The 25,821-nt window shown below is 39.6% G+C and overlaps 1 protein-coding gene across 3 annotated transcripts in view; it reads left to right on the forward strand.

Annotated features, from left to right (window-relative positions):
• ZNF462 (zinc finger protein 462) overlaps positions 1–25,821 on the forward strand; it is a 92,236-nt gene that overhangs the window by 46,339 nt on the left and 20,076 nt on the right. For 2 of the 3 annotated variants that reach the window (XM_027708687.1, XM_027708686.1), the window contains exons 4-8: positions 202–366; positions 2,148–2,251; positions 5,281–5,399; positions 9,640–9,831; positions 24,817–25,078. In XM_027708687.1, the coding sequence (XP_027564488.1) occupies positions 202–366; positions 2,148–2,251; positions 5,281–5,399; positions 9,640–9,831; positions 24,817–25,078 (842 nt within the window). The remainder of the gene's footprint in view (positions 1–201; positions 367–2,147; positions 2,252–5,280; positions 5,400–9,639; positions 9,832–24,816; positions 25,079–25,821) is intronic. The other variant, XM_027708688.1, reaches the window with a different exon arrangement.

Raw genomic sequence — 25,821 nt, forward strand, 5'->3', positions numbered from 1 at the left:
AACTGAAGGATTCTTCTGCACAGATGTCCACTTACTTTGTAGGAATTAATGATTTCAACAAAAATTGAGCTTGCAGTTCTGCAGAAGGGGACATGTGTACGTCAAGCATAATTTCCCTTCAGGTGTTAAATCTGGTCTGTGTTCCTAAAAGTGAGATGACAAAACATATTTCAGTGATTTATGCTTGTGTACTCAAAACAGGCTTTTGGACATTTGGAAGATGTTTCAAAACTTAAGGAGAGGAAGGTGGTTGGCTACAAGTGCAAGTTTTGCGTGGAAGTCCATCCAACACTTCGAGCCATCTGTAATCACCTCCGCAAGCACGTCCAGTATGGGAACGTTTCTTCTGTGTCAGCTACAGTGAAGGTAAGAATTTTAGAAAGGTGACTGAAAGTGACTGAAACTACTTGCATTGTTTAAAATAAAGGGCTTGTTGATAACCTGCGGAGGGCTCTTGTGAAGTTGAATGTGTTTTGAAAAGGGTATTCTGTTTCAGCATGATGTTTTAATCTAACACTAAATTTCTGAAGTGCATTTGTTTTATTTCAAGATGTTTTAACTTTTTTTCCACTCTTGATCCAGGGACACGAAGACTCTTTAATTCTCATTTCTTCTCAGCCACAACAGAGTTGATGTCGTCGATGACCAAAAAACTTGGTTTATGAGCAGCAGACTTTCTCTCAGCTATTCTGGGCTACTTTTCTGCTTAGTTAAACTCAAAAAGAGTTCTTTGTTTTCTTTAATTTGTTTTGTTTTGTTTTGTTTTTTTAAGAAGAGGAAATGTGCACGTGCAAATGTGTGAAGTTGCTTGTGGTACACCTTTCCCCATGAAATTTGCACACTGGCTCCAAACAAAACATACTGGCCTGCTGGGCCAGTGGTTCCATTCAGGTGATCAGATGTAAGTGTGTTGTTCCTTTCTCCCTGAGAAAGGGAGTGCCTTCTAGGGCATCTCCAAGGATAGATGCTGTTCCACAGCCCAATTTCCAGGATATTGGCAGGGATAGTGAAAGTGCATCCAGAACTACCTGTGTATTCCTCCTCATGCTGCAGTGAGCTCTTGTCAAAGACTCCTGGTGTCTGACAGAGCTTCTTTCGTGACATAATCTGCTTTTTATGAGGAAGCCAAGTCCTTCACAGCCTAACTCATGCTACCAGAGAGCTTTCACTGCCCTATCACTGACCTTCCTTTACCTTATGTGGTACTCATGGCAGATTCAGATGCTTCCCTCCTAAGAGTCCTTTCCCTCTTCTCCTTGCTTCTCAAGTGATGCTTATGTAGGGTTGATGCTTTCTTTTGAGTAAATAGAGATTTTGCATCAGGGAACAAAAGCTGAAAGCCACTGCCTAAAGAATGTGATGGAAATAACTCTTACAGGTTGTTTAAATTGCTGCACAAATGCATGCTCTGGTTAGGAATGGGAAAGTAAAGTTATGAAAGAGAATTAAAAGAAGACTTCTTCTGTTTGCTCTGTATTTTTAAAGAGGATTCTAGGGTCTTAGTGTACTTCTTGTGAGTTTGACACTGATGGACAAAATCTATTGTAGACTAGACAACTATATTAGTCTGCAGAGTAGCTACAGTCAGAGGTAGTAGAGCTATACAGCAGAGCAAAATAAACTAAAATTAACTGCTCTGTACCTTACTAATGATTATCTGATCAAGTTTAGAAGATTCACATAAAGACTATTGAAAGATAGTTGATTTGGTTTCTTGTCTTTTTGCATTATCTGACACAAACTCGATCAGGGAGTGAGATTCTTTTCTCACCTATGTATATCATAGATATAATCGTGTTTTCCCCTCCCAAGAGTAGGTAATTTTTTCAGAAAGCCATTGGTGTGGAGTTTGTGTAGGGATATATTAAGAAAAATAACACAATGGGAAGCCTGGACATTATAATGAACATGGGGTAAAGACTGAGGGGCAGAAGGGAGAGAGAATTGATGGCTTTGGGGGGGTATGTGTTTTTTAGCAGGAAGCTGAAGATCCTTCAAACACAACTTTGATGGAGGGTTGTGAGGGAGCCACAGACCCTGACATTGTGGAATTTACAGAAGCTGAATATGGAACATCCTTGGAAGATGAAACCAGGCCTGGGGGCTACCACTGCAGCCAGTGTGACCGGGTTTTGATGTCTATGCAGGGTCTGCGATCCCACGAGAGGAGTCACTTGGCTCTGGCCATGTTTGCCCGGGAAGACAAGTACTGCTGCCAGTATTGCTCCTTTGTCTCTGCTTTCAGGCACAAGTAAGTTGTGGCTTTTATTTTTGTTTCCTAAAGGATCACAAACCAGCACTGATATTCTGTAGGTTGGCATTGAAAAAGAGCTCACTCAACTTGATCTTGATCTACACTTTTCTCAGCATTTGTGTGTTTACAGTGCTGCAAAATCTTATTATCGCCATTATGATTGGCTATTTATGAAATATTGCATTTTTATATCTTGAATTTATTTAAGCCCCTTTTTTGCATGCAGGGGAAAAGTATGCATGCCAAAGAATAAGATTCTTTCAGTAGGCAAATGGTGAAGCCCACCATTTATGCACCCTTGTAAAATGCATGAGACTTAACAAGCCAAGAAGAGGAAAGTATTTTCCTAGTTAATCTTTCATATGTAAGGATTTTCTGTTATATACAACTACCTTGTTTGTAATTACTACAGCTCTTTGAGGATTGAGTTTTCACTTCTAATGTTAAATAAGTGTCATAAGCTGACCTTGAAATCAGACTTTTTTCTTAATTATGGTGTGCAATTTCAGTGTACAAATATTTCAAGTTCACAACAGTATGGTGATACATAGTCATCATTAATAGTCATGTTTCTTATGATTTGTTTTCCTAAGATTTGACTTTGCTTTATGTTTAGCAATTTTAAAAATTATTTTAATGATAAAATATATATACACCTCCCAAAAATGGGGTTTGTGATATGTTTTCCACTGTATCTTGAACTGATTCACAAGTCTGTGTATTCTCTAATTTCTGAGGAGAGAACTGCATATTCACTGCATTCATGGCTCTCTTAAATTTGGTGATTATGTCACTGTTTTGCAATCAAATGCTTGTGGGAGGGAAAGCATGATAAAAAGCATTTTTTAATTCCTTGTGTTAAAAAGCAAGATTTCTGGTGGTGTCACAGCATTGCAAGTTTATGCCACAGTTTGGTCTGCCTTGTTGGAAAGGTTCATGGGATTGAGCAGGAAACAAGTAAGAAAGGGACTGGGGGAATGGTGTGAACTACTGAGTATATCCAACCCTGCTTTGGCAAGGCTGACAGTGAGGGAAGCCTGTGCATCAGATGGAAGCCTGTGCATCAGATGGTTTGTAGAACTTGCTGTTTCCAAACTGGTTTGCTTCAAAAAATCAGACTTGTGTTGAGTTTGGTGCCTGGTCACTCTGTTTCCTACTTAGGAAAGTCATGTCCTAGAAGTTTCAGAATGGGTAAATCAGAAAGTGGTGGATGTCGGGAGAACTCTACAGGCATCACATAACTTGATAATAGCTGTAGTCTCTGGTGTTGAAGTTGTCTGCTTTTTCTTTTATTTTTTTTATGCAATTACTCTCTTGGGAGATTAAGTCTGTGAAAGAAAATAAACCAAATGTTTAAACAGTCCACTGTTCTCCCAAATCTGACCAAAACTTTAAAACCTGCTTTCAGAAGAATGTTACTGGCAAAGTATGTGGTTGTAAATTTGATTTTAATTATTGCCATGTAGAATACCTTAAGGTATATATTTATAATAGCTTGATATGTATTATTTACCTCTTTGGCAGTCTGCTTTAATTGTTAAGTAATCTCATTCCCTGGAGGCTATTTAAAACAAGTTTTGTTCTATGAAGTATTCACTGCAAGTGATTAAAGTCTTAGTCATTTAGGAGACTTTTCCCCCTTTTCTCTGGAAAAGCTGTGCATTTTGTCATACCACAAACATCACCATGGATTTCTGTTAAGTTGTATTTGCATGGAGTGACCCTGAGAGGAGACATAAGTTCATTTTCTATTTTTTTGTTGTTATCAGATCTTTGCATACTCAGACTTCAGTGTTAGCTCTCATAAACAGGGATTTTCTGGCTCAAGCTCTTGTCAGAGTGGGACTAAAGTTCATGTGGAATCTTGTGTAGTGTGACAGGGCTGGAAGAACAACTGCTGCTTGAGCTACATGTTGATACTCAGTGAAAGAGCAGGACAATTTAGGACAAATAAAAGGAACTATGCCTGAAATACATCTAGAATTAAGGTGGGGGGTGGAAGGCAGTTTTGGCAAATTGTAACTCCTCCAGTGTCTCTGCCCTGTTGTTGTTCCATCACCATGCATGAGATGACTCAAACTAAGACTAGATCACAAGGCATGAATATGTCCAAAGAAGTGGCTGTACTGGAAATGTTTACAGTTTGGGCTGAAACTACCTGCCTGCCACCTGGAGACTGTGAATTCATGGCTGTCAGCCACAGAGCAGGAACTGCAGAGCTCTGCAGGATTCACTCAGTTACAATTAATTTGATCATCTGTTAGGAAATGTGGAAAACATCCCTTTTTCTCTTCCAAACTTTACTAAGCTGTTACAACACACAGTGGAGAGAGCAGGTTTTGATCACTTCACAGTATTCAGGCTGTTGGTAGCTTCCATTTTCCCTGAAGAAAGTAGAGGCTGGTCTTTGCTACCCCTTCTCCTGTTGAGCTTCATGCAGAATCTCCTACACTGCTGCTTCTGAAACTCAGCTGCCTTTTAATCCTGGAACTCATCGACTGTAGCCTGCTGGCACCCTCCCCAGAGCAGCATCTCTAATCTGCTTTTGCTGCTGTAACCAAAAGAAGGCTTCCTCAGTAAAGCTGGTCAACACAAAAAATTATTTTTTTCTCCCTTCAATCAACAGAACAGAAGGGGACATATTTTCACAAAAATCTTTGGCAGGAGAAAAATTATGTAATGATAATTTTACTGGTTTTGTCTGTTTCATGTTTCCTCAACCAGTCCTTTAAGTCTGGATCATGTATAACTTAATTTATACTAATCTTGCCCTATAAGTTTATTTAAATGTCTTGCTTTCTGTATAAACAGAATTGGTGTCAGCTCTGCTCCTGTTCTTCATGTTAGACTTGACTTTATTCTGTAAGCAGACCTATTGAATTTTAAGAGAAAGTGGGAGGAAGGATAGCAGAGTCTGGTCTGCCTCTTGCTTATTTTATTATTGCTCTTAAGTGTTTTGCTTTGCATATGAGGGAAGAGCTGGGATGACTGACTCTCGTTTGTTCCCCTTTTCTATCTTTTTGAAGTCTGGACCGCCACATGCAGACCCACCATGGACACCACAAGCCATTCCGCTGCAAACTATGCCCGTTCAAGTCCTCCTACAACAGCCGCCTGAAAACCCACATTCTCAAGGCTCATGCTGGTAAGTTTTCTCTCTCTCAATTTTGCAGTGGAGCAGCTGAAATGGCCCATGTGTTCTCGTTGCTGATCACAGATGCTGGTTTGAACCACGTGTTTTGTCACCAGAGTTGGGTAAGATTTTCAAAGGCGAGTCATGACTGGCCAGCCTGTGGACCTGTTGGAATGAGTTGGGGTTTGGGTAAGGGGAAGGATAAGACTTTAAAACGGTGATGAGAATTTAAAAAAGTGATGGGTACTTCAAGAACTTCTTTATTTTCTTCTGCTTTCTGTTATGTGCGTGATTTTTTTTTCTTATTTCTGCTTGCTTCCAAGTGAGTTTAATCGCTTATACCCTCAGTGTCTTAACAAATTGGTAGTGAGCTTTGCTCCACTGTTTGCATTTATGTTTGTGCTTTAGGTGACTCTGGGAAAAAGATTGTGAGTTGCACCTTGGTTTTGGTAGAGTCTTACGCTGGCTTTCATATTAAAACCAAACTTTCATCTTAAAACCAAACGTCAAACTTCGGGAGTCAGGTCTGTGTGCAACAGACGGAGAACGTCACAGTTTCATTATCGCATATGGAAGTTAGTCTTGCAAATCTCTGTATTTCAGTACAGAACCCATACAAGCAAGCAAGCAAGCAGACATGCTTCTGGTGACCTGGGAAGGTGATGTGTCACACAGAGTAGGTCACCTGAATGTGTTGCACCTTTGATTATTAAGGAGTGTGAGACCCAAAATTTCTTCATCTTTATTCCTTGGCCATAGACTCTTGACACCATCATGCATCCTGCATTGAAAGATTATCAGAAGATTGGAGTCAAAACTCACTGGCTCCATTGGTTACAGCTGCATCTTTGTGGTTGAAAAGGACAAAAAAATCAACCCTCAAACTACAATCTGAACATACACACTGATGCAAATAATAGAATAGTGACCAGCCTAAAAAACTGCAAACTAGTCCAGTTGTTAAAAACTTGTGAGTAGAAACTTCTTGAACAGATAACAAAAAGGGCTAGAAGTATGTTTGTTTTTTTTTATTATTTGTTTGTTCTATGTCATATACTCTGGTTGGGTTGGAGGAAGGTGGAAAATGGGGAGAAAAAGCATAGGGAATGTGTAGCTGTCTGCTGATATAAAAAAAAATTTAAAGGTTAATTGTTACCATTGATCCAAAGGCATTTTTCACTACAAAAATATAGGAGGGATTGATGGTCTTGTGCACTTCATTTTCTGTATTTTTTTTTTGATTTCATGGAGCTTGTGCCAGGACCCTTTCCTATACTTGGCTGGATATTATAGATCAGTTTAACTTTTGCTTCCTTCCTGTTGTACGGGACCATGACATGCCCTTCTAGGAAATCCAACTACATGCAGCAGTTCCAGTTTACAGAATCCCACATCTTGTATGCAGGTGACATGGTTCTTTATTTTCACCAACCATAAAATAATGTTTTCTGTATGCTATTACGCAGTTGGATTCCTTTGTGTTACCTTGTTTGAACATGCCACATTTTTAAAGCCAAAGTTACCATGCAGCTAATATTTACTTCACGCTTCTGTTCAGGTAATTCACTGATTTATTTATTATGAATTCATGCTTTTGAACTTGATTAGTGGACAGTCTTTGAAGGACTATGTTTTGCATTGTACAAGAACACAATTTCATGGTTGCCTGGATAGTGCTTGCACAATGACATGGGTAATAGTAGGGTTTCCAAAGGCTTATGATCTGTTTCTGCTTCAGTCCATTTCTACTAAATGAATATTCACACCACAGAAAAGTTGCTTGTATGTTTTTTGGCTAGAGCTTTGCTTTGCTGTGTTTGGGGTCAGTCCTTCAGAAATATATGCTCCTGAATAAACGTGTTATGGAGACTTCCTCAGACTCCCCAGTTTTTCAGTAACCCAGTGGTTCTCTGAACCTCTCTTACCACTTTTGTCACTTTTCAATCTTCCCATTATCATTTTATTTAGAAGTTGAAGCTTCAATGCCCCTGAATTTTTCTAAAGTCTCCTGGAGATCTGTAAAAGTCAGTAAAATCCTGAATCCCAAAGTGTTTTACTCAGTCTGCCTCTCTGCCTCATTTTCTGGAGATGGATCAAAATTCAGTGAACCACAAAATCCATTCTTGCCTGACAGCTGGTACCAGTGTTTCTGGCATTTGTTTTTCATCCAGTATGTGCCATCTCCTTTGGCATGGAGCAGAACACTTGACAGTATCTCTAAACAAGCTCTCTGTTGATTTCATCTGAACTTTTTGACTAGTTCTTTTTTTTTTTGCTTGTGTTTTTGAGGGACCTTTGTTAGCAATTTCTTTAGCAATGACACTGGAAATGCAGAAATAGATGATTGTAAGACAGGAGTATTGGCCCTGCTCAGTTTCTTTGTAATCTGGAACACAGTGCTTTGAGAACATATCAAGAGTTGAGACCCACTACATAAATGTTTACATTTATTTATTTATGTCTATTAATATGATCATTTTATGAAATGTGAAACCAGCAGTCAAAAAAGTGCAGAAGACATCTGTTGAGCCAAACTGTAGCCTTTCCTCTGCAATCAAACACATCCTTTTAGGTTGATGTCCATTTGAAATGAATTATGGGCATATTTATTAGTATGTCTAGACTGCTTCATATGTAATCATTCTCTATTTGCTTTAATTTCTTGTGGTGCTTTCAAGTTTACAGTTGGTTCGTGCATAGTGTCATCCAGGAATCTCTTATGCTGACAAACCATGAAGGTCTATATCTGCATCTCGCCGGTATCTTCTACATTGGACTATCTTTTCCTTTTATTATCCTGTTCCAGGAACTTTTACGTGCTATTCAAAAACATGTTTTATTTCTGTTTGTAAAAAGGAAATATATAACTGGTATGATACGCAGGTGAGGAATGTCATTTGAAAAAACACATGCGACAATTTCTTGTTTCACCATTTTGGACTCTTGGGTGATCTGTTCTTTTTCAAATGTACCAAAAAAGGGCATTCTAAGAGTTTGTATTTTGTTCTGATTATTAGCATACTTCTTCTGGAAGAGAATAGGGGTGGGAGATATTTTTATGGAGGATGGTTGCTAATCTTTTCAGGTGTGCTTACTCTGACTTGCTGCAATATGTTTTCACGTTCTCTTTTGGTTCACTTTATTTCCGGTGTTGGCAGCAATGCTGCGTGAGAACCTTGTTTACTGAATTTTTTGAGAGATGGAAAACATTTTCTGCCTCGTTCATTACCAGAACTCTTGTTCTTCTGTTACTATTCATGAATATTTCACTCCTGTATTGGTTTTGGCACTTTATGTACAACTCCATGTGGCCAGTGTTACTCTTGTACATGGAAATGGCACTTCCAAAACAATTACTTGGCACCTGTATAATATCACAGTGTTTGTGTTGGGACAGTTTCACTTTGTGTTCCAATTGCCTCCATGCCTCCATGCCAAACAAATCTTGTATCAGGATTTGTTTCCCCTTGTTTGCTGTCTCTATGGCTTGGAATGTATTCAAAATTAAATCCACTAAATCCACTACTGTTCATTACTGCTATTCTTTCACTTCTTTTAGTGCTTTTTCATAACACACTTTCACACAGCCTTATAGATATGCACTATACTTGGCATTGCCATGTTCACTTCTTGATGTAAACCAACCTTGATTTGGTTGCCAGTTCTGTGAAGAGTACTGCTGCCTAATGGCAGGTTTTTCATAAGGAAAAATGTGGCCTTCCCCAAATGTAATTCCGCTTACTCCCCTTTTCTTTTTTTTTTCCCCTTTTTTCTTTTTTTTTGGAGGGCTCTTTGTTAGCATTTTGTGGTGTCCTTCTTGCTTCGTTAATAATGACACTGGATTTTGCTGCATGCTGAAACAGTTGACGTCACAATCTCTAGTTGCTGTATTCCCAAAGAAATTTGGAAGTGCTATAGTTAAAAGTGACTCCATTTTCATCCCAGAGTCTGTTTTCTTCCCATACCATGCAACACAGGCATGCTGAGAATCTAGTCTCTGTTTTTTTGACTTCAGTCACTGTGCAAGGATCTGCAGTTGTCAGAAAGTGATACTTTGGTCCAAAGCAAGTGTCTACACCCACAAACTCCAGACTGCTCCAACAAGGAGATACGCATAGCTTGTTCTCTTTGGGATCAGTCTTTTGCTGAAGAGTCCATGGGAATTTTACTGCCAAGTTCAGTAAGAGAACTGTGAGGGCCCCATTTTGTTTCTTTTGTGAGCTGATGACTTGCCTGTATTTCGCTCACCCAGGTGAACATGCCTACAAATGTTCCTCCTGCTCATTTTCCACCATGACTATCAGCCAGCTGAAAGAGCACTCCTTGAAAGTGCATGGGAAAGCACTGACACTACCAAGACCCCGCATTGTCAACCTTGCAGCCTCACACGCCCACCACACCTCCAAGAACCACACTCCTGCTGAAGAAGTGGAGGACTCTAATGGTAAGAGGTGCCTCAAAACAAGAATTTAATTGTCTACGGTGCCACTTAATATTTTTATTGCAAACAAAATTGCAGCAGGCAGCTTGCACCGAAAGCATCTTCATTTGGTCGTTAAGAAAAAAACAGAAGTTGCATCAAAACTAAGAGTAAACGTCATGTTGTAGGAAGGGACTTGCTTTAGATCCTCACCAGTTCATACCACATTAGCTTGTTCTGTCACCACACCAGTTGACTTTGGAATATATCACTGCTGGCTTTACTTCTTAGCAGAGATTTGAATGGTAGAAAATTTTGAAAGTCATGGCTTTTATTGACAGCCAGTGAGAGAGGGACCATATAATTCCATTCCGTCTCCTGAAAAACAGCTCTTAATCTTCATGGAATCTTAGAATGATTTGGATTGGAAGGGGACCTTGCAGATCATCTAGTTCCAACCCCCTGTGATAGGCAGGAACGCCTTCCACTAGACTAGGTTGATCCAAGCCCTGTCCAACCTGACCTTAAAACACCTCCAGGGATGGGGCAGCCTGTGCCAGGGCCTCACCACTCTCACAGTAAAGAATTTTTTCCTAATACCTAATCTTTTTAGTAGAGCACTTTTGAGAAACCACATGATTAAGCTTAAAATGTGAACCTGTAATGGTAGTAAAAGTAATTATTCTTCTTGTCCTCTCTACAGAGGACACCAGAAGTACCTTCAGATATTAAGCTGCATGTGCAGAACCTGAGAACAGTTTTCTTTTCAATGTGTCCTTTGAAAGGTGTTAATCCCCTTGTGCTGGAAGGCTATGTTGAAGAATCTTAAAAAATAGCAGAGGAAGGGATACTATTTAAACAGAGAAAATACAGACTCACGCAAGAGGTGTTGTGTGGTATCACAGCAAGCTTTAAGGCTTTTTAAGAAGTAGCTTATGAGCCATCTTTGGATGTCACCTCCTGCCAATTAAGAAAAGAGCTCCTCTTTGAAAAAAAATTCCTGGATGAGTTCTATTGACATGGGAGGAAAATGTAGATGACTATGAGTAAAAGGGTCAGATCTGCAGATATTCAAGGAACTGGAGTTGATGGAGGGTGTATTAGAAGAGAGGAAAATACCTTTTTTTCCATAAGGTTGAGTGGTTCTAAGTACTCAACAGCAGCAATTTTGTTGGGCTGCTTGGGTTGCTGGTAAACTAAGGATGGAAGGTAAATATTATCAGTAATCATTTTTAGTCTCCCACCTTACCACCTTTTCTTTCTCACCAGAAAAAAAAAAAGTGAAATGAGAAAGAGTGAAAGATACAGAAGTTCAGAAAATGGCTGAAAGGGATTGAAATAAATAAGTAATCAGCATAAAAATACTTTATTGAAGAAAAAAAAAGGTGTGAAGAGTATTTTTGTGGTTTAGCAAGTCACTTTTGGGGTCAGAGTCACAATCTTAATAGAAGAGTTTGACCAGCTGCTCTCAGACAATCTTTTGTCAGTGAGTTGTCTGGAACAGTGCATTGAAGACTTGCTGAGGTTTTGCTAAAGCTAGCTTAAACTAATCCAGCAAGCCAGGTACATCTTGAGATATGTTCTACTTCTTTTTGATTGCTTTTTAAAAGCAAATGTTTGATTACTGACTTAAGAAGTGGAAAATAATTTTCAGTGGCTGTCCTAGTCTTTCCTGTCTGTTAACAGTAATTTGTTAGCAATGGTGTGTTGAGAGATACAGAAGGGCAATACTTAGTTTTGGTAAGGATGGTTAGTTACTCTTTTTTTTTTTTGCTTATCCAAGGACCTCAAACTCATGATTAGTGGAGTTAAAATTCAGCTGCAGGTCCTGTAGAAGATAATTCTACAGCCTTTAGGAACTCTTCCTGGAAATACATAAAATGATGACTCTGTTAACGAAAGCACTTCTTTAAGTTGACTCTGTTACCTAGATCTGTGATACAGCCTGAAACCAAGGCAGAATTTATCCCAATTAGCCAGATGATCTTTAAACGGGGTTAATGGTTAAGTCACTTTGACAATAATAGAAACCACCCACTGGGGAGCTGGTCAGACAAGTACAGGTGTTATAATAATCGTTTTAGCATTTTCAGCATTGCTTGAGCAAGGAATAACTTGCTTTAAATCATTTTTTTGCATTAGAAAGTTGGCTGCAGATCAAGTTAGTGATGGCTGCTCTTATGACATCACATATTTTTGGTTTTTAGAAGAGAATAATTCAATGTCTCTGTGGCCTAGGCCTATTGAGTTGCACATGGTGTGCAAGACTAGATAAAATGCTCGTCCTAACAACAGGAAATGCAGGTCTGTGTGATGGGAACAGTTATGTCCAGCTGGAGCCCGTATTAAGAAGGGCTCATGTGGTGTAGTGTAGTTGGATTTTGTCTGTTAGTGTGTATAAATAACCTGCATTGTGAACTGATCAAGTTAATTCACCAGGGATGCAGAATTTAATTAGGGCTGGGATGAAAGACAGACAAAAGGTTGCATCACATTGTTAGGAGCTTGTTTTGTAGGTTGATAGGTGTGCAGCAGGCTGGTATCATTGGAATAGCTGCAGAAAGAATCCGTTCCTGCCTGTGAATGAATATTGTGGTTGGAATAGGAGATAGAGCAGGATGACTTGGGGAGATCTGAGGAGCTAGCAGAACTCATCTTGTCAATTGTTGAGCACTGTAAAAATGAAGGAAAGGGAAAAGGGTACTGAATTGTAACAGCAGAGTGCATGTCTGAATAGAACTGCTCTGGGACAGCAGCCCAGTGGAACTACTGCCAATGCTTTTTTCCCCCCTTGCAAAAATTGTTCCCTGAGGGGCCTTACTTAGAACATTTCTTTTGTTCCTTTACACTGATATGTTCATTAAAAGATGTGAACGAATTTAAGCTTCTGTGGCTCATCTCTTTCAGTTCTGTCTTGGTAAGAGCAAACATATCTGAAGTATTCAGCTGTGTATCCCAGCGATGTTTTGGGATGCTTGATATACCTTTCATGGAAGTGAAGCTAAAGTGGAATAGGTGCTGAATCTTTTGACAATTATAATTCTAATGAAGGTGTTATTAGAAAGCATAACAACCTCTTCAATCCATATAACAAACATTTTGGTGCATTGAATGCTTCTCTCAGGGCAGTAGTGTAAGAAGGTGATTGTGGCAGTCCTGGTGAGTTAATGGAGAAGAATTTCTTCCAGAAACTTCATTTGAAGATCCTGCTTTTTTATCCTACCCCTCTTTGCCCATTGGGTAATATTTTGATAAATAAGGAACATGTTTTCATTATATCTTATTCTAACCAGAGGTAGGGCACTCAGGGTTTTTTTGAGTTGGGGGAGGACTGGGGGTGATGATAATTTGGTTTGGGGTTATTTTTCTTAGAAACACCCCAACAAACGTTGATCATGAGAGCAATTTTTTTGTTTTGTGTAGCATAGGGACACAGAATGGTTTGTGATGTCCAACTCTTATTGAAATGATGAGGTTGCCATTGTGGTAAAAGGCTCTTTTGCTCTCCTCAGAGTTTATAGGTATTTTTCATCTTACAAGAAGGAAATGGTAGGGATTGACTGTTTGCATGTGTGATTGGCTTGGATTTTATTTGGATTTACTTATTTGCCATTTACACTATAATGTTGCTTAACAGTCTTGAGAACTTATACAGTAAAAATTAATTGTAAATTGAAATACTGCAAACTGCTAGGAAGATTGGATGAGTCTCCTCACTGTTTCCATGTTCTTTCAAGTCTTTGTGAGAGTCAGAATTTGCATTCATACATATCTCTCCCCATGATGGGTGGTTTGGATATATGGATGGTGCTGTCATTCTGTGTGTCAGTGTGTGTCACAGGGTTTCCAGTGCCAACTCTGCTCCTGTTGACTTGAGTGCAAGGCAATGGAATCCCACAATCTGCACTGTCAAGGCATTAAGATTAGAAGGCTCCCATTTCTTTCAATAAGGAAGAGTTGCAAGCAAGGCACACACAAGAATTGTGTGACTGAACACGAGAAAACGCGAATAACAAAATGTGTTCAGTGCAAAGTGATCATGAGCTGAGGATAAATCACAGACACTGCTTGTGTTAGCACTGGTGTTATCCATGTGTGCTTGTGTTTGAGGGCTGTGGATGGGGGGTGCTGCCTTCCTCCTATTAGCTGGAGAATCCTAGAAGTGCAACCTGTTGTCATAAGGTCTACAAAGCAGAATGACTCAACAAATTGATAAACAGTTTTGTGTTATGACTACACCCACAGCAAAAGATTCTTCAGAGCATGTAAAATACTTGCCCTAAATTGCCCTGGCTTTTTTGAGTAGCCCTTTATTTTGTGAAAATAACCCCTTTGGCCCAACTGCATTGTAGAGCAAAGTTCTACTTTTTCTTCATATGACTGGTAGATTTGGAGCCTCATAAATTTAATTGTATCATGACTGTGTGCAATAATTCAAAATAATAGTTTGTTAGGGTTTTTTTTTAATTTTACTGATTAAGAATATTGAACTGTCAAAGTAAAACAGTAAAGTGTGAGGCTAAACAGACCTGGATGTGGTTTCTAATGTCTTCTCAGTCAGAAGACATGCTGCTGTTGTACAAGACCGTTCCTTTTTACTGGTGACCAGTTCTTGATATATAGAAAGCGGCACACTTTCTGTGTGTCCTTGAAGCTCAGTAATTATGCTTTTCACTGTTGTGCAAACCAAATAGGATCTATCACTAATACCAGCACACATCACAACACACATGCAGGGTCAGAACTAGAAGATTTTTTGAGTTTCCTAGTGCATGGTATGTCAACATCTTCACTGAATTTAATTACTTGCAGCAAGAAATGCATTGAAAACTACTAAGTGAAACACTCAGTTCCATTTTTTCCCTGAACTTCGGCCTTTGCCAGTGGAAAATAACTTTCCCTCATCTAGAGACAAATACAAATACATCTGTTTGCTCTGCCAGAGCTAGGCTGGGTACAAAGCTGCTTGGTGAAGTCTTATTTCTGGCACTGTTGTTTATGCACTGTAAATCCCTTCCTATTAATGTACAATTTTTCCAAGTAGATAATGCATAATCAGAATGGTTTTTCTTCTGTGGTGCTTGACAGATGAACTTCTGGAGGGTGTGGAGGGCCTTTGGTAGGTTCCACCTTTTAGAAAAGATGCAAGCTTTCCATATGGTCAGATATACTACCCTGATTTGTGGGGTTTGTTGTTGTTTTTTTAATCCCTATCAGGACTTGTGGCTGACTTGCTTGTTTTTATTCATGTGCACTATTACTCTTGATAAGGGATATTTTTCTAACCTTGCAATCAGAGCAGAAAGTTTGTAAGATGGTCCTCTTCCACTTTGGTGCTGTTTCTCTCCCACTGATTGTTACTGGTGTGTCTTGGTGTTTTATGGTTGCTGCTGTTTGGGGAAAATCACAGTGGTCAATCCTCACAGCCAGGAAACTTTGTATTGGAGCAGAATGTGTTTAGTTCATGGTTTGGGTGTTTTTTGGGGGAGGGGTTTGTTCAAAAACTCTTTTGAAGTTTCAGACTCTTTTATTTCATTGAAGTTTGACTGGAAAGGCAGAGAGCCAGTAGTGACTACAGGGCAAATTCAGACAGAGCTTCAATAGCTAATTGCTTTAATTGCAAGGTGAGTTGGAAGGATCACATCCCTGTTAAGGATGCAAGATGGTGATCTGCATACTGCAGAACAGAAGATGCCTCTACTTTTGCAGCCACAGTTAGGCTGCAAAAAGCTGACTATTTGTTCTGCCTGTTTCACTGCTTTTGTGCCCCACAGGAGGAGTGATGCCTCATGCTTACTCTGAAGTATCAGTGCCTTGCAGGCTGCTTTTTTTATCCCCAGCTGTGTTCCTTCTTTCCCTAACCCAGAGCAAGTTCCTGCTCTCCCCTCAGACTTTGCTTACCTTTTCTTCCTACAGTGGTCATGCTGCCTTCCAGTGCTTGTAAAACTCTCTGGTACTTGTTGGTGTGTCTTACTTCTTGTGGTCAGTGTTAACTAAATATCAGATGTTGGATCAGATGGAACTTCTCTACTGCATCAGATTGGCAGAGGCTGGTGGAACAAGCGCAGGACTTGTTCACCTCCAGTTCTACTGAACAAACTCCTCACTGTTTCAAGGTCCTAAGGCACTGGGGATGACCTTGTTCTCTGCAGCTCTCTTCCACTGTGGAGTTGTTTGGCTTTTGGCCTTTTCCTGCAGTTTTATGGGTAGTGGAACAGAGGGAGATGTCATTAGCTGTGCTCAGGGGGGTGTCAGCTTGCTGTTCATTGTGTTTTTTTTTCCTGGTACTATTTTTTGTGCTTGAACTGAATGGGTAAAGGCAAAACTGAAATTCAACAGGATGCAGACAGGAACTCATGCAGCTGGGGGAAGGTTGCTGTCAGTCTTTTTATGGATTCAGCCAGCCTGCTTTGATGGGATTGCTGTGGTACTGAAAGGCTTGCCTAGAGCAGGGAGGAGACAGACTGTTTGGGTGGATCAAGCAATAAATAAAGGAAGAAACATCTGGATTCCTTCTGAGCAGAAAGAAATTACCTGATCACACCCACAGTGAAAAGAAAGAAGCAAATCCTGACTCCTGTTGTGTTTTTTTCCTGAGGTTTTTGCTGTCTTTTGGCTTTGATTTTTGTGTTCAGGCTAGGGGACAAAGTGGTAGATGCTGGTCTCCTTATGTATCACATGCTACTGCTGTCCGTGGAATTTGTGATCACTCTATACAGAGTAAAAAGGATGCTGTTGGTGAGAAGGGTTATAGAGTATGACTTGACCAAGAGAGCATTTCTGTAGACTATCATTCCCGCATATTAGTAGCCTTCTTGTGTAAGCCAACTGATATTCCTCATGTCCCTTGAGACTCCAGTTACTTCCCATTGATCTAAAACATGCTGGAGGGATTTGGTGCTTGGTGGAGAGGTAAAACTCCTTTGCTCATTTTAGCTCTGTTGCAGTGTACATACATCATCATCACAGTTGACAGCTCAGTGTTTGACATTTAGGTAGCTGGTTTTATTTCTTCTTTAAGGAATATTGTTCCTACATGTACTTGAAAATATTACCCAAAATAGTGTGAGCTCAGAGCTGGTGATGGAGATGGAAACTTTCTGTTGGCAATAAAAATAATGTCAAGGTGTGTGCTGGAGGTCTCCAGAACAGATTTACAGGTTCCTGAACTCTATGATTAGAATAAATCCTCAATACCTGTATATTGTCACTGTAGTTTTAGGACCAGTTTTAAAGCAAAATGCAAATATGTAGTACTTGATAAAGATGATTTCTTTCCCTCTTCATTTCAAGCCTTGGAGGCAAGTGAGCATTTAGGTGACAACAACACGTGTGTTTGTGGCACTGTGTTTGTATTAATACAAATATGTAAAGGGTAAGTGCAACAGAGAAGGAAATGTGGAGCGCTCCTGAAAAACATCTGATGGATTGCCTCTTTAAAAATGACAAGGAAATCATGGAGCATAATAGCATGAGAATCATTTGGTTACTGGTGCAAAAAAAAAAAAAAAGATTGGTAGATTGTTGTCTGAGTGAGGGATCGGTTGAAGTAGAACTGTGTACATCTGTAAATTCAGAAAGGAACCTATTACCGGTAAATCCGTTTAGCAGATTGGTTAAATCAGTCTTTCTAAAGCTATTTCAGATTTGTTTGTGTTCTTCTCTTCTGTAAATGCCCTTCCATTTATGAGGTTTGAGATTGAGTTTGCTTCAACAGAATAAGAAATAGCTAGGCAACCTTTTATCCATTTTATGGAAGTAGGTAACTTTGTGGAGTTCCTAATGTTTGACATGTAGCAAAAGTCTTTGACCAAGTAGAAGTCTCAGTTTTAAGTGCATTTAGACAATGGAATTTCATTCATTGAATAACAAATTACAAGAATGTAGGGCTGAAACACGACCAACAGTTTGAACTGTTCAGCCAGTGTAAGTCAGTGGCAGCAGATTCTCAGACTGAAACATTCTTCAAACAAAAGGCAGTAGATAAACAGAGGTAAGATAACATGAGTGCCAGAGGAAACTCAATGCACCTGTGCATAATCATCTTCTTGTTGTTAGTGAAAATGGCAATGGGCAAAGCAATTGGTGGGGCCAGAAAGCTGTAGTGGCTTGTCACTGTTGGAAAGGTTGTGAGAGGTGGAGCAGCTGCTGAAAGTTTACAGTGAGAGGGTTGTGTGCAGCCTAAGTGTGACTAGTAAGTGGCCAAGTCACCTAGAGAACTGCAGGAAAGTTAAATTGGGTTGAAGGCAGGAAAGAAATATTGTTGTGGGGAAAACAGATGAAAATAATGGATAACTAGGAGTTAAATGGCAATATGATGAAGAGTTTCCTGACCACTAAAATGCTTCTTCCAAAACACACTGCAGAGCAGTTGTAAAAGCTCACGCTAATGGGAATTCCTGGTAGTGTTGGATACTCTAGAACAGGAGGGCATGGGAAACTCTTGGACTAATCCTTTTCTTCTGATGGAAATAACATGGTATGACTTAGTTCATCAATTACATTATTCCTTCATAAATCTTAAACAGTTCCTACTGCTTTCATTTGCATCATTTATACAGAGTATTGTAGCCACTCTTGATCTCAGCTGTGAAACTCCCAAATTCTTCTACAGTCAGCAGTGTGAGACTGTCTCTGTGGAAGGGATTCAGATGATAAAATTATTTATTATTTTCTTCTTATTAGGTGAAATTTATGTCCCTTTGAAATGATTTTGATATTAGCACAAGAAGCTACATGACATATATCTTACCTTGGTTCCATTCAGAGCTAAGTGTGCAGATAACTCTAAAAGGAATTCAAAGTTATAAGGAAACATGGATATAGGTTCTCTCATCTCTTTTGAATAAACAAGATTGTACAGTCCATGTGTCTTTCTCATTGCCTACTTCTGAGGCTTAGAAATATATGTAATATCTTTCTCACGAAAGCTGGTCTGAAATGATCCAAAAAGTGGCCTTTATGGATAGTGGTGAAATAAATTCCTCCAACAAGGTTTCTGTTTTGGTTTGAGGTTTTTTGTTGTTTTGAGGGTTTTTTTTGTTTTGGTTTGGGTTTGGTGGTAGTGGCTTTTTTGGGTTGGTTTGTTTGGGTTTTTTGGGGTGGGGTGGAGTGGAGTGGGTGGAGCTGGAGATAAATCCTTTAAATGGTAATTCTATTCCAGGACTTTGTTTCCTTTCCTTCGTGATTATTCTTTTCTTCTCTCTTTTGGAGGGTGCAAACAGGGGCACAAGGATTGTTTCTATCTCTTTCAAACATCCTAGCAATGTCAGGGTTCTTTAGCAGAAATCAGAATTTAGATTGAAGAGTAGACTCGTATTCTGTTTTTAAACATGCAGTGAATAAAAGTTCTGTATGGTTGTACTGTATGGTTCTCTAAGCTTCTTCATGAATGCTTTGTCACATCTCTCTGAGCCTTATCATTCCCTTCCCTCATCTTAATTCATTGCCAGAACATTTCACCTCCCACATACTCTTCCTTCTAGGTCGGTGCTGCATGGCATAAAGTGAACAAATGTGTGTAGTCTTCACAATCTTTGTATGACACCCTGCTTTGCCACCTTCCCACTTTTCAAGCTGTTGCCATTCATGACTATATGCTATCCTACCACTCATCGAGCTGGTAATTTTGAGTTCCCATTGAATTTTGGAAAGGATTGTGTTCCTAAATCTCCTAGGTTCCGCTCTTACAGTTATCTTGTGCATTTTAAAGTAATAATTGGCTGTATATTTTGTGTTTGTTGGTACTTTTTGGTACAGCATTGCATCTTTATTTGGTTTTACAAATAGGTTTCTATCTCAATGAAACCATTTTTCTGCTGCTTTTCTTAAATCCTTGCAATTTTTCTGTCATTCTTAATAGAAATTTTCTCTCTATGAATGAATTCAGATAAAATTAAATAGCATTCCAAATATTTTCCTCTTAGTCTGTTTAGAAAATTTCCTCACAGATCCAGAATGTCCTAAGTCTGTGTTACTACTACATTGCTCTTTTCCCCCACAAAGGGTTATTAAGCATTTTTTGTTATTTATACATCCTCAGTTTCATTGTTCGTACAAATGCTGATCTCTTTTGACTGGTTGATCTTTCTGTGTGGATATACCAGGAAGACATGGTGTCTTCATTTTTATCTCCCGCTGACTCCTTCTGGTTGTTGAGCTATTCAGTTATTCTTAGTCTGTAAATTCAATAACATCTCTTTCCAGTGTATGCAAACAGCTGCTTTTCCTGAACAGTGTTTCTCACTCCATGCCTACTCATCACTGTGCAGGCATGCAAATGCTTATATTAGATATATCTGGTTCTATTCACCCTAAAAGGATGAAGCATTAGTTTAATTTCTTTCCTTTAATAAGTACTTTTGCCTCTTGTTTCTCAGCTGTTGCTGAGAACTCTGAGCTGTTGCTCAGTGTCTCTTACTTAGAGGCATCAAAGTGTATTTCTGGTCTGTTGTTGTTTGGTTTCGGTGACTTAAGTGTTTTGCTGCTGCATATGTGTTCACTGGTAGCTCTGCAAACACCTACAAACAACTGAAACATCATTTAATTTCTGTGTAAATTTATGTAATCAGTTTAGAATCTGAATTTGAATTTTTCTTCTGAAACGATCCCAAAGTTGGGATTTTTTTAGGTATCTGAAACATGTTCTATGATGCATAGGATCCAATGAAACTTGGATTTTTATTTTGCTTCTCTGTGGTGGGTTTTGATGGTATATTTTTCCCCAGTGTATGATCCCAGGGTATGCAGGTGTGTATCAAGTTGCATTTTCATTATTATATTCTGTTGCTCTTTTGGATGAGGTAGTAACTTCCAGATTTGTTGACAGGCTGATTGTGCCAGTCTTTGTGACTGTACTCTGAATAAATTTTTCAGAGTGACAGCATCACTGACCAGGCATTTTAGTGTTTTAGGCACTCTGGAAATACCCGTGCAGAGACACAATGAGACTTACTTGTATTTTGTTACCAAAATGTAGATGCATCTGTGTTGATAAATCACCGTGTGGGCAGTAAGTTCTACTGGTTTCCTTTCAACTAGTCACTTCTGCATTTTGGTTATGAGAATGCTTTTGTATACTAAGGATAGATAGTATCTTTTACATCCATAGGTGCTGGCAGGTATTACACTACTTGCTGGTCTTGTTATTCTTCCTGTGCAGGTAGTTTGTAGGTAGATCCTTTATGTGAAATATTGCAGCATTGCCACTGTCCTTCCATTTTTAACTACATCAGTCACTCTTAATATTTGCCTCTTGACATGAATATAGGTGTCTTTCTTTTATCTGAGATCATCCTATGCTGTTATCTTGCTTTTGGAGTTGCATGGTGAAGTCCTTCCATTCATTTTGGATAAAACTACCTTTATAAATGGATCTCAGTGTTTTGGGTGTGGGCTTTTATTCATTTGTGTGATTGTTTCAAATGAGTCAGGACTAAGTGTTCAATTTTCTTTAATTGCATATATAAGTGTGCTTTATTATCTTGTGCTGCCTCAAGGCTGTTTAATGAAAAAAAAACCCAAACCTTTTTTCCCTTAACATGTAATTGGTACTTTCAGGTGTTTCATTTTTCTTCATTTTCTTTCCCTTCGTGTTTTCTCTTTGCCTTTGTGTTTTACATGTACTTGATACAAATTCTCTGAAATCTTCACATTGGTTATTTTAATGTCTTCTGCTTTTTGACTTCGATGTTGGCTTCTAGAGCCTTATTTCAGGCATGGATAGCTGGACCCTGCTCCAGGCCAAGGCTGCTAATACTTTCTCAGAGTGCTCCCAACCTTTGGTGCTTGGGGTGCAGGAAAAAGGCTGAGGTGGAACTTGCATTCTGTATAGCCATGACTCAGTTGTTGGTCAGTTCTGAGGGGAAGGCTCTGCTCTCTTCCTGCTTCATTCTCCACTCTTAAATGCAGGCATCCTGTTATTGGAGTGACACCACCAAAATGTGCACAGCAGCTCAAGGCTTGTCTATGTGCTAAGGCCCTTGTAACTTGGTCAACATTTTAAGTCAATCCAGCACTGATTGTCTGTGGATTTGTGTCCCTAGTCCTTCTCTTGAAAGATAAAATAAATCTTTGAAAAATAAATAAAAATATGCAAACCTTGACCCCGTCATCTCTTTCTTATTTTCTGGCAGATTCGTTCTGTGCTATGTGCTAAAACGCGTTGTTTGGCAGCAAACTTGAATCAGTTTCTGTCATTCCCCTGCCTTCACTGGTTTTGGAGTGGGCATGATAAAGGTGGGGTTCACTGAACCCAGTGGAAAACTTCCCATGCCTTTAGTCGGATTTGGGTTGTGCCCAAAGTGTCCCTCATGGAGCTGGGTTGCACCTGGATGCCGGGATAGCTCTCTGGCAAGCTGATTCTCAGACAGTAATAGAAGCCCTATATACATGTTAATCCTGAGTGTTTTCCTTCAGGAAGTGCTAAATCTTGCACTGCAGAAAGATTGCAAAATAATGAAAGCATCTGGCAGGGGAGAAAGTGAAGAATACATTAGGGATATGCATGCTACCATTGCTTAAGGGTAAGACACACTGGATAAGCTCTTCGGATGGTTGTTTTTTCTCTAGATATCATAGCTATTTCAATTGTAATGGAGCAATATACTAAAAACTGTAAGCTGGCCAGCATGAAAGGTAGAATTTACTTTTGGCTATTCCTGATGACAAGGAAAGCTACTTCATGTGCTTTCTTTTCTGTAAGAATTGACATATAGCTGTCTACTTCTGCACTTTTCCCATGGCAGATTCCACAGAGCTCTGTAAATACCCAAATGAAATTTGGAAAGCTGAATTAATAGACACCAGATGATAGGGGAAATAAAAGCATCTGAAGTACAGTAGATCTTCCAAACAACAGCAGAACTTCCTTCTACTGAAAATAATCATTTTTAGACCTGTAACTTTCTTAGCCATGGATGTTGCTGAGGCTTTGGCTGGGAACCTTGATGGTGTTGTGGAAATTTTTGATCCCTTCTTCCTGAGAAGGGGAACAGTGAGACACAAAGTAGACTTCAGTCAGTACCCTATGAGTGATTCGACTGGTACACATGCAGAAAAGAGCTGCCTCCAATGCTATGAACTTTTTTTGAGCTGCTATACATACCCCTGTCAGGAAATCTGTCTGTATTTTGGGCTTTTAGAATCACTGATAAAACCCAGGCACCAGGATGCAGCAAATCCACTCTGAACCACACACTGTTTTGGTCTCAACGTCCCATTCCAAAGGAGGGTGAATACACAGGTGCTACCTTTGAGAGAAAAGAGACTTCTGTAGAGGAAGTGGCTTCTCAGACCTGTCCTGTGCCAGAGTAAAGGAAATGGGGAGCCTGTTACAAGCACAAGGAAAAGAAAGCCTTGACATTTAAACAGGTGGAGCTCACTGTGAGCCCTCTTGGTGAACAAACCTGCGGTAGAAGGAGTGGAAGCAAGAGATGATAAATGCTGCATTGTAATCCAACCTCAGTTCATGGGGCTTGGTTAAGAAAAACAAAAAATGTTGCATTCATTTTACCAGAATCTTTCATGTCTCTGCCTTTTGTCTTTGCTGTACACCTGGTGGTAAAGCCAGGGGAGCCCAGAAACATTTATCTCCTGTGTCTGTTTTGACTGTGTGTTCGGGTTGGGTTTTTTTATTGTTGTTATTTGTTATTCATTTCTTAGGCATGTATGTTCTGTGGTAGTGAGAAAAGGAGGCAAGCATTTTGCTCTGTTGAAGACAGGTGGAGAAGTCCCCACACTGAGTGCTGTACAGGCCTGTTTGCCTTTTGTTTCTCCATACTAATTGGTTAGAATGGATGGTGTTAAGTTCCCAGAAGTATGTCTCTTAGAGAATTCCTGTATATCTAGCCTTGGGGAATTAAGCTTTGGAAAATGCAGTACACATCAAAGCAGCAGGTGGCTAGTACAGTTTGTATCCTGACTTCCCTCCCCCCTTGCTTTTTTCTCCCTTTCTAGAAAGCTTAGGAAAAGAGCCTTTTGTCTTCTGTTCAGGAAAATTGCACTGAAATTCATCTGTGCTTTATTCATCTGTTTTGATTTGTGCCATTCATGGTCAACTGTGTGTTATATAGAACAAAGCAGATGAATTCCTAACCTCCACATTCAAGGAGTGTGTTGCAAAGGGTTCAACACAACCCTGCCTCTTTCCCCTTGTTTTTTGGGGGGTCCAGCTAACATATTACAGCTTTCAGTTTCAGTACTGAGACATCTCTGAACTGTGTTCCTCCACATGCAGTGAAAATGGTGTGACAGAGTTCTCCTGGCTGGTAGAAGGGATGTGTCTATACAGACATACATGTAAAGAGAGATCTCTTTCTCTGTAGCAAAACATAACAGTTTAAAGGTTTGTTTTACTGGAATTTATGATTAAACTTCTTTTTTTTTTCCAATGATGACTTAAATTCAGACATCATCAGCTAGGAGCATTTGAATTTACCTTTCGTGAAGACTTCTTCAAACAGGACAAAATAAAATTGTGTCATATTCTAAAGTTAACTTTTGATATGAGTTTCTTAAATAATTCCATGAATGAGTAGGGAAGAGTATCCATTTATTTATCTTCCTTTTTTTTTTTCCTTTCCCTTTATAGATAGCCTATTTATGTATATTCTGTGCCAGACCTTCACCTCGAGAGAGTCTGGTTTGATTTATGCACCAAACACATAAAACATTTGTCAGTATGATTCATGAGCTTTACCCTCACAAATTAAGTGTCCTAAAGTCAGACTTCTTTTTAGACTACTTTTAATTTGAATCTGTCACTCCTCTCCTCCCCAAATCAGATCTAAATATCGTAATTTGTACTGATCACCTTTTAAATTGTAGAATACACATTAGATTAGATTAAGAAGTCCTATATGTCTTATTCCCTTCAGAAAGCAGGATTAGTTTCATAACTAACATCTTGATCAACCCCTTCTAAAAGCCAAGATGTTCTGGAGCAGGCATCAAACCTTTTCAGATTTGGTGATCCACCTGGAATAACAACTTCACTCTGTTTCTCTACAGACTCTTCATACTCTGAGCCTCCTGATGTTCAGCAGCAGTTGAACCACTACCAATCTGCAGCTTTGGCCAGGAACAACAACATCAGCCCAATCCCACTTTCTGGGAGTGCTGCAGGAGTGGAAAAAGCGGAAGCCATCCTTAACTGTGAATTTTGTGAATTCTCCTCGGGTTACATACAGAGCATTCGACGCCACTACCGTGACAAACATGGAGGGAAAAAACTCTTCAAGTGCAAAGATTGTTCCTTTTATACAGGCTTTAAGTAAGTACTGTGCAAAACAGATAAACTGAACTCATAAGGGGTTTTTTAGCACTTGAAAAGACTTCTGAGATCTTTGAGAGCTGGCTGTAGCTAACAGAAACATGGCCACTGTTGAGCAGGGTGAGAAACATAGGAAATGCCATACCAGATCACAGCAGCATCCATGTAATCCATTTTCCTCTCTCCTACAACAGCCGGTACCATCTGCTACAGACAACAGCACAGTAAGTCCTTGCAGTAGGTTTTAAAATCATAGAATCATAGAATTGTTTAGGTTGGAAAAGACCTTTTAGATCATCAAGTCACATTAACCGAGCACTGCCAAGTCCTCCATTAAATAATGTTCCTAAGTGCCACATCTACACGTTTTCTAAATACTTCCAGGGATGGTGACTCAGTCACTTCCCTGGGCAGCCTCTTCCAATGCCTGACAGCCCTTTCTGGGAAGAAGTTTTTCCTTCTATCCAGTCTAAATCTCCCCTGGTGTAACGTGAAGCTGTTTCCTCTTGTCCTGTCACTTGTTTCCTGGGAGAAGAGACTGACTCCCACCTGGCTACAACCTCCTTCCAGGGAATTGTAGAGAGTGAGAAGGTCTCCCCCTCAGTCTCCTTCAGGGTAAACAACCCCAGTTTCCTCAGGTTCTCCTCATCAGACTTGTGCTCTAAACCCTTTCCCAGCTCTTTTCCCTTCTCTGGACACACTTCAGCACCTCAATGTCTTTCTTGTCTTGAGGGGACCAAAAC

This window comes from Neopelma chrysocephalum, unplaced genomic scaffold (assembly GCF_003984885.1).
Source record: "Neopelma chrysocephalum unplaced genomic scaffold, ASM398488v2 Primary Assembly neopelma1_96472, whole genome shotgun sequence".
In the NCBI taxonomy this organism is placed as follows: Eukaryota; Metazoa; Chordata; class Aves; order Passeriformes; family Pipridae; genus Neopelma; species Neopelma chrysocephalum.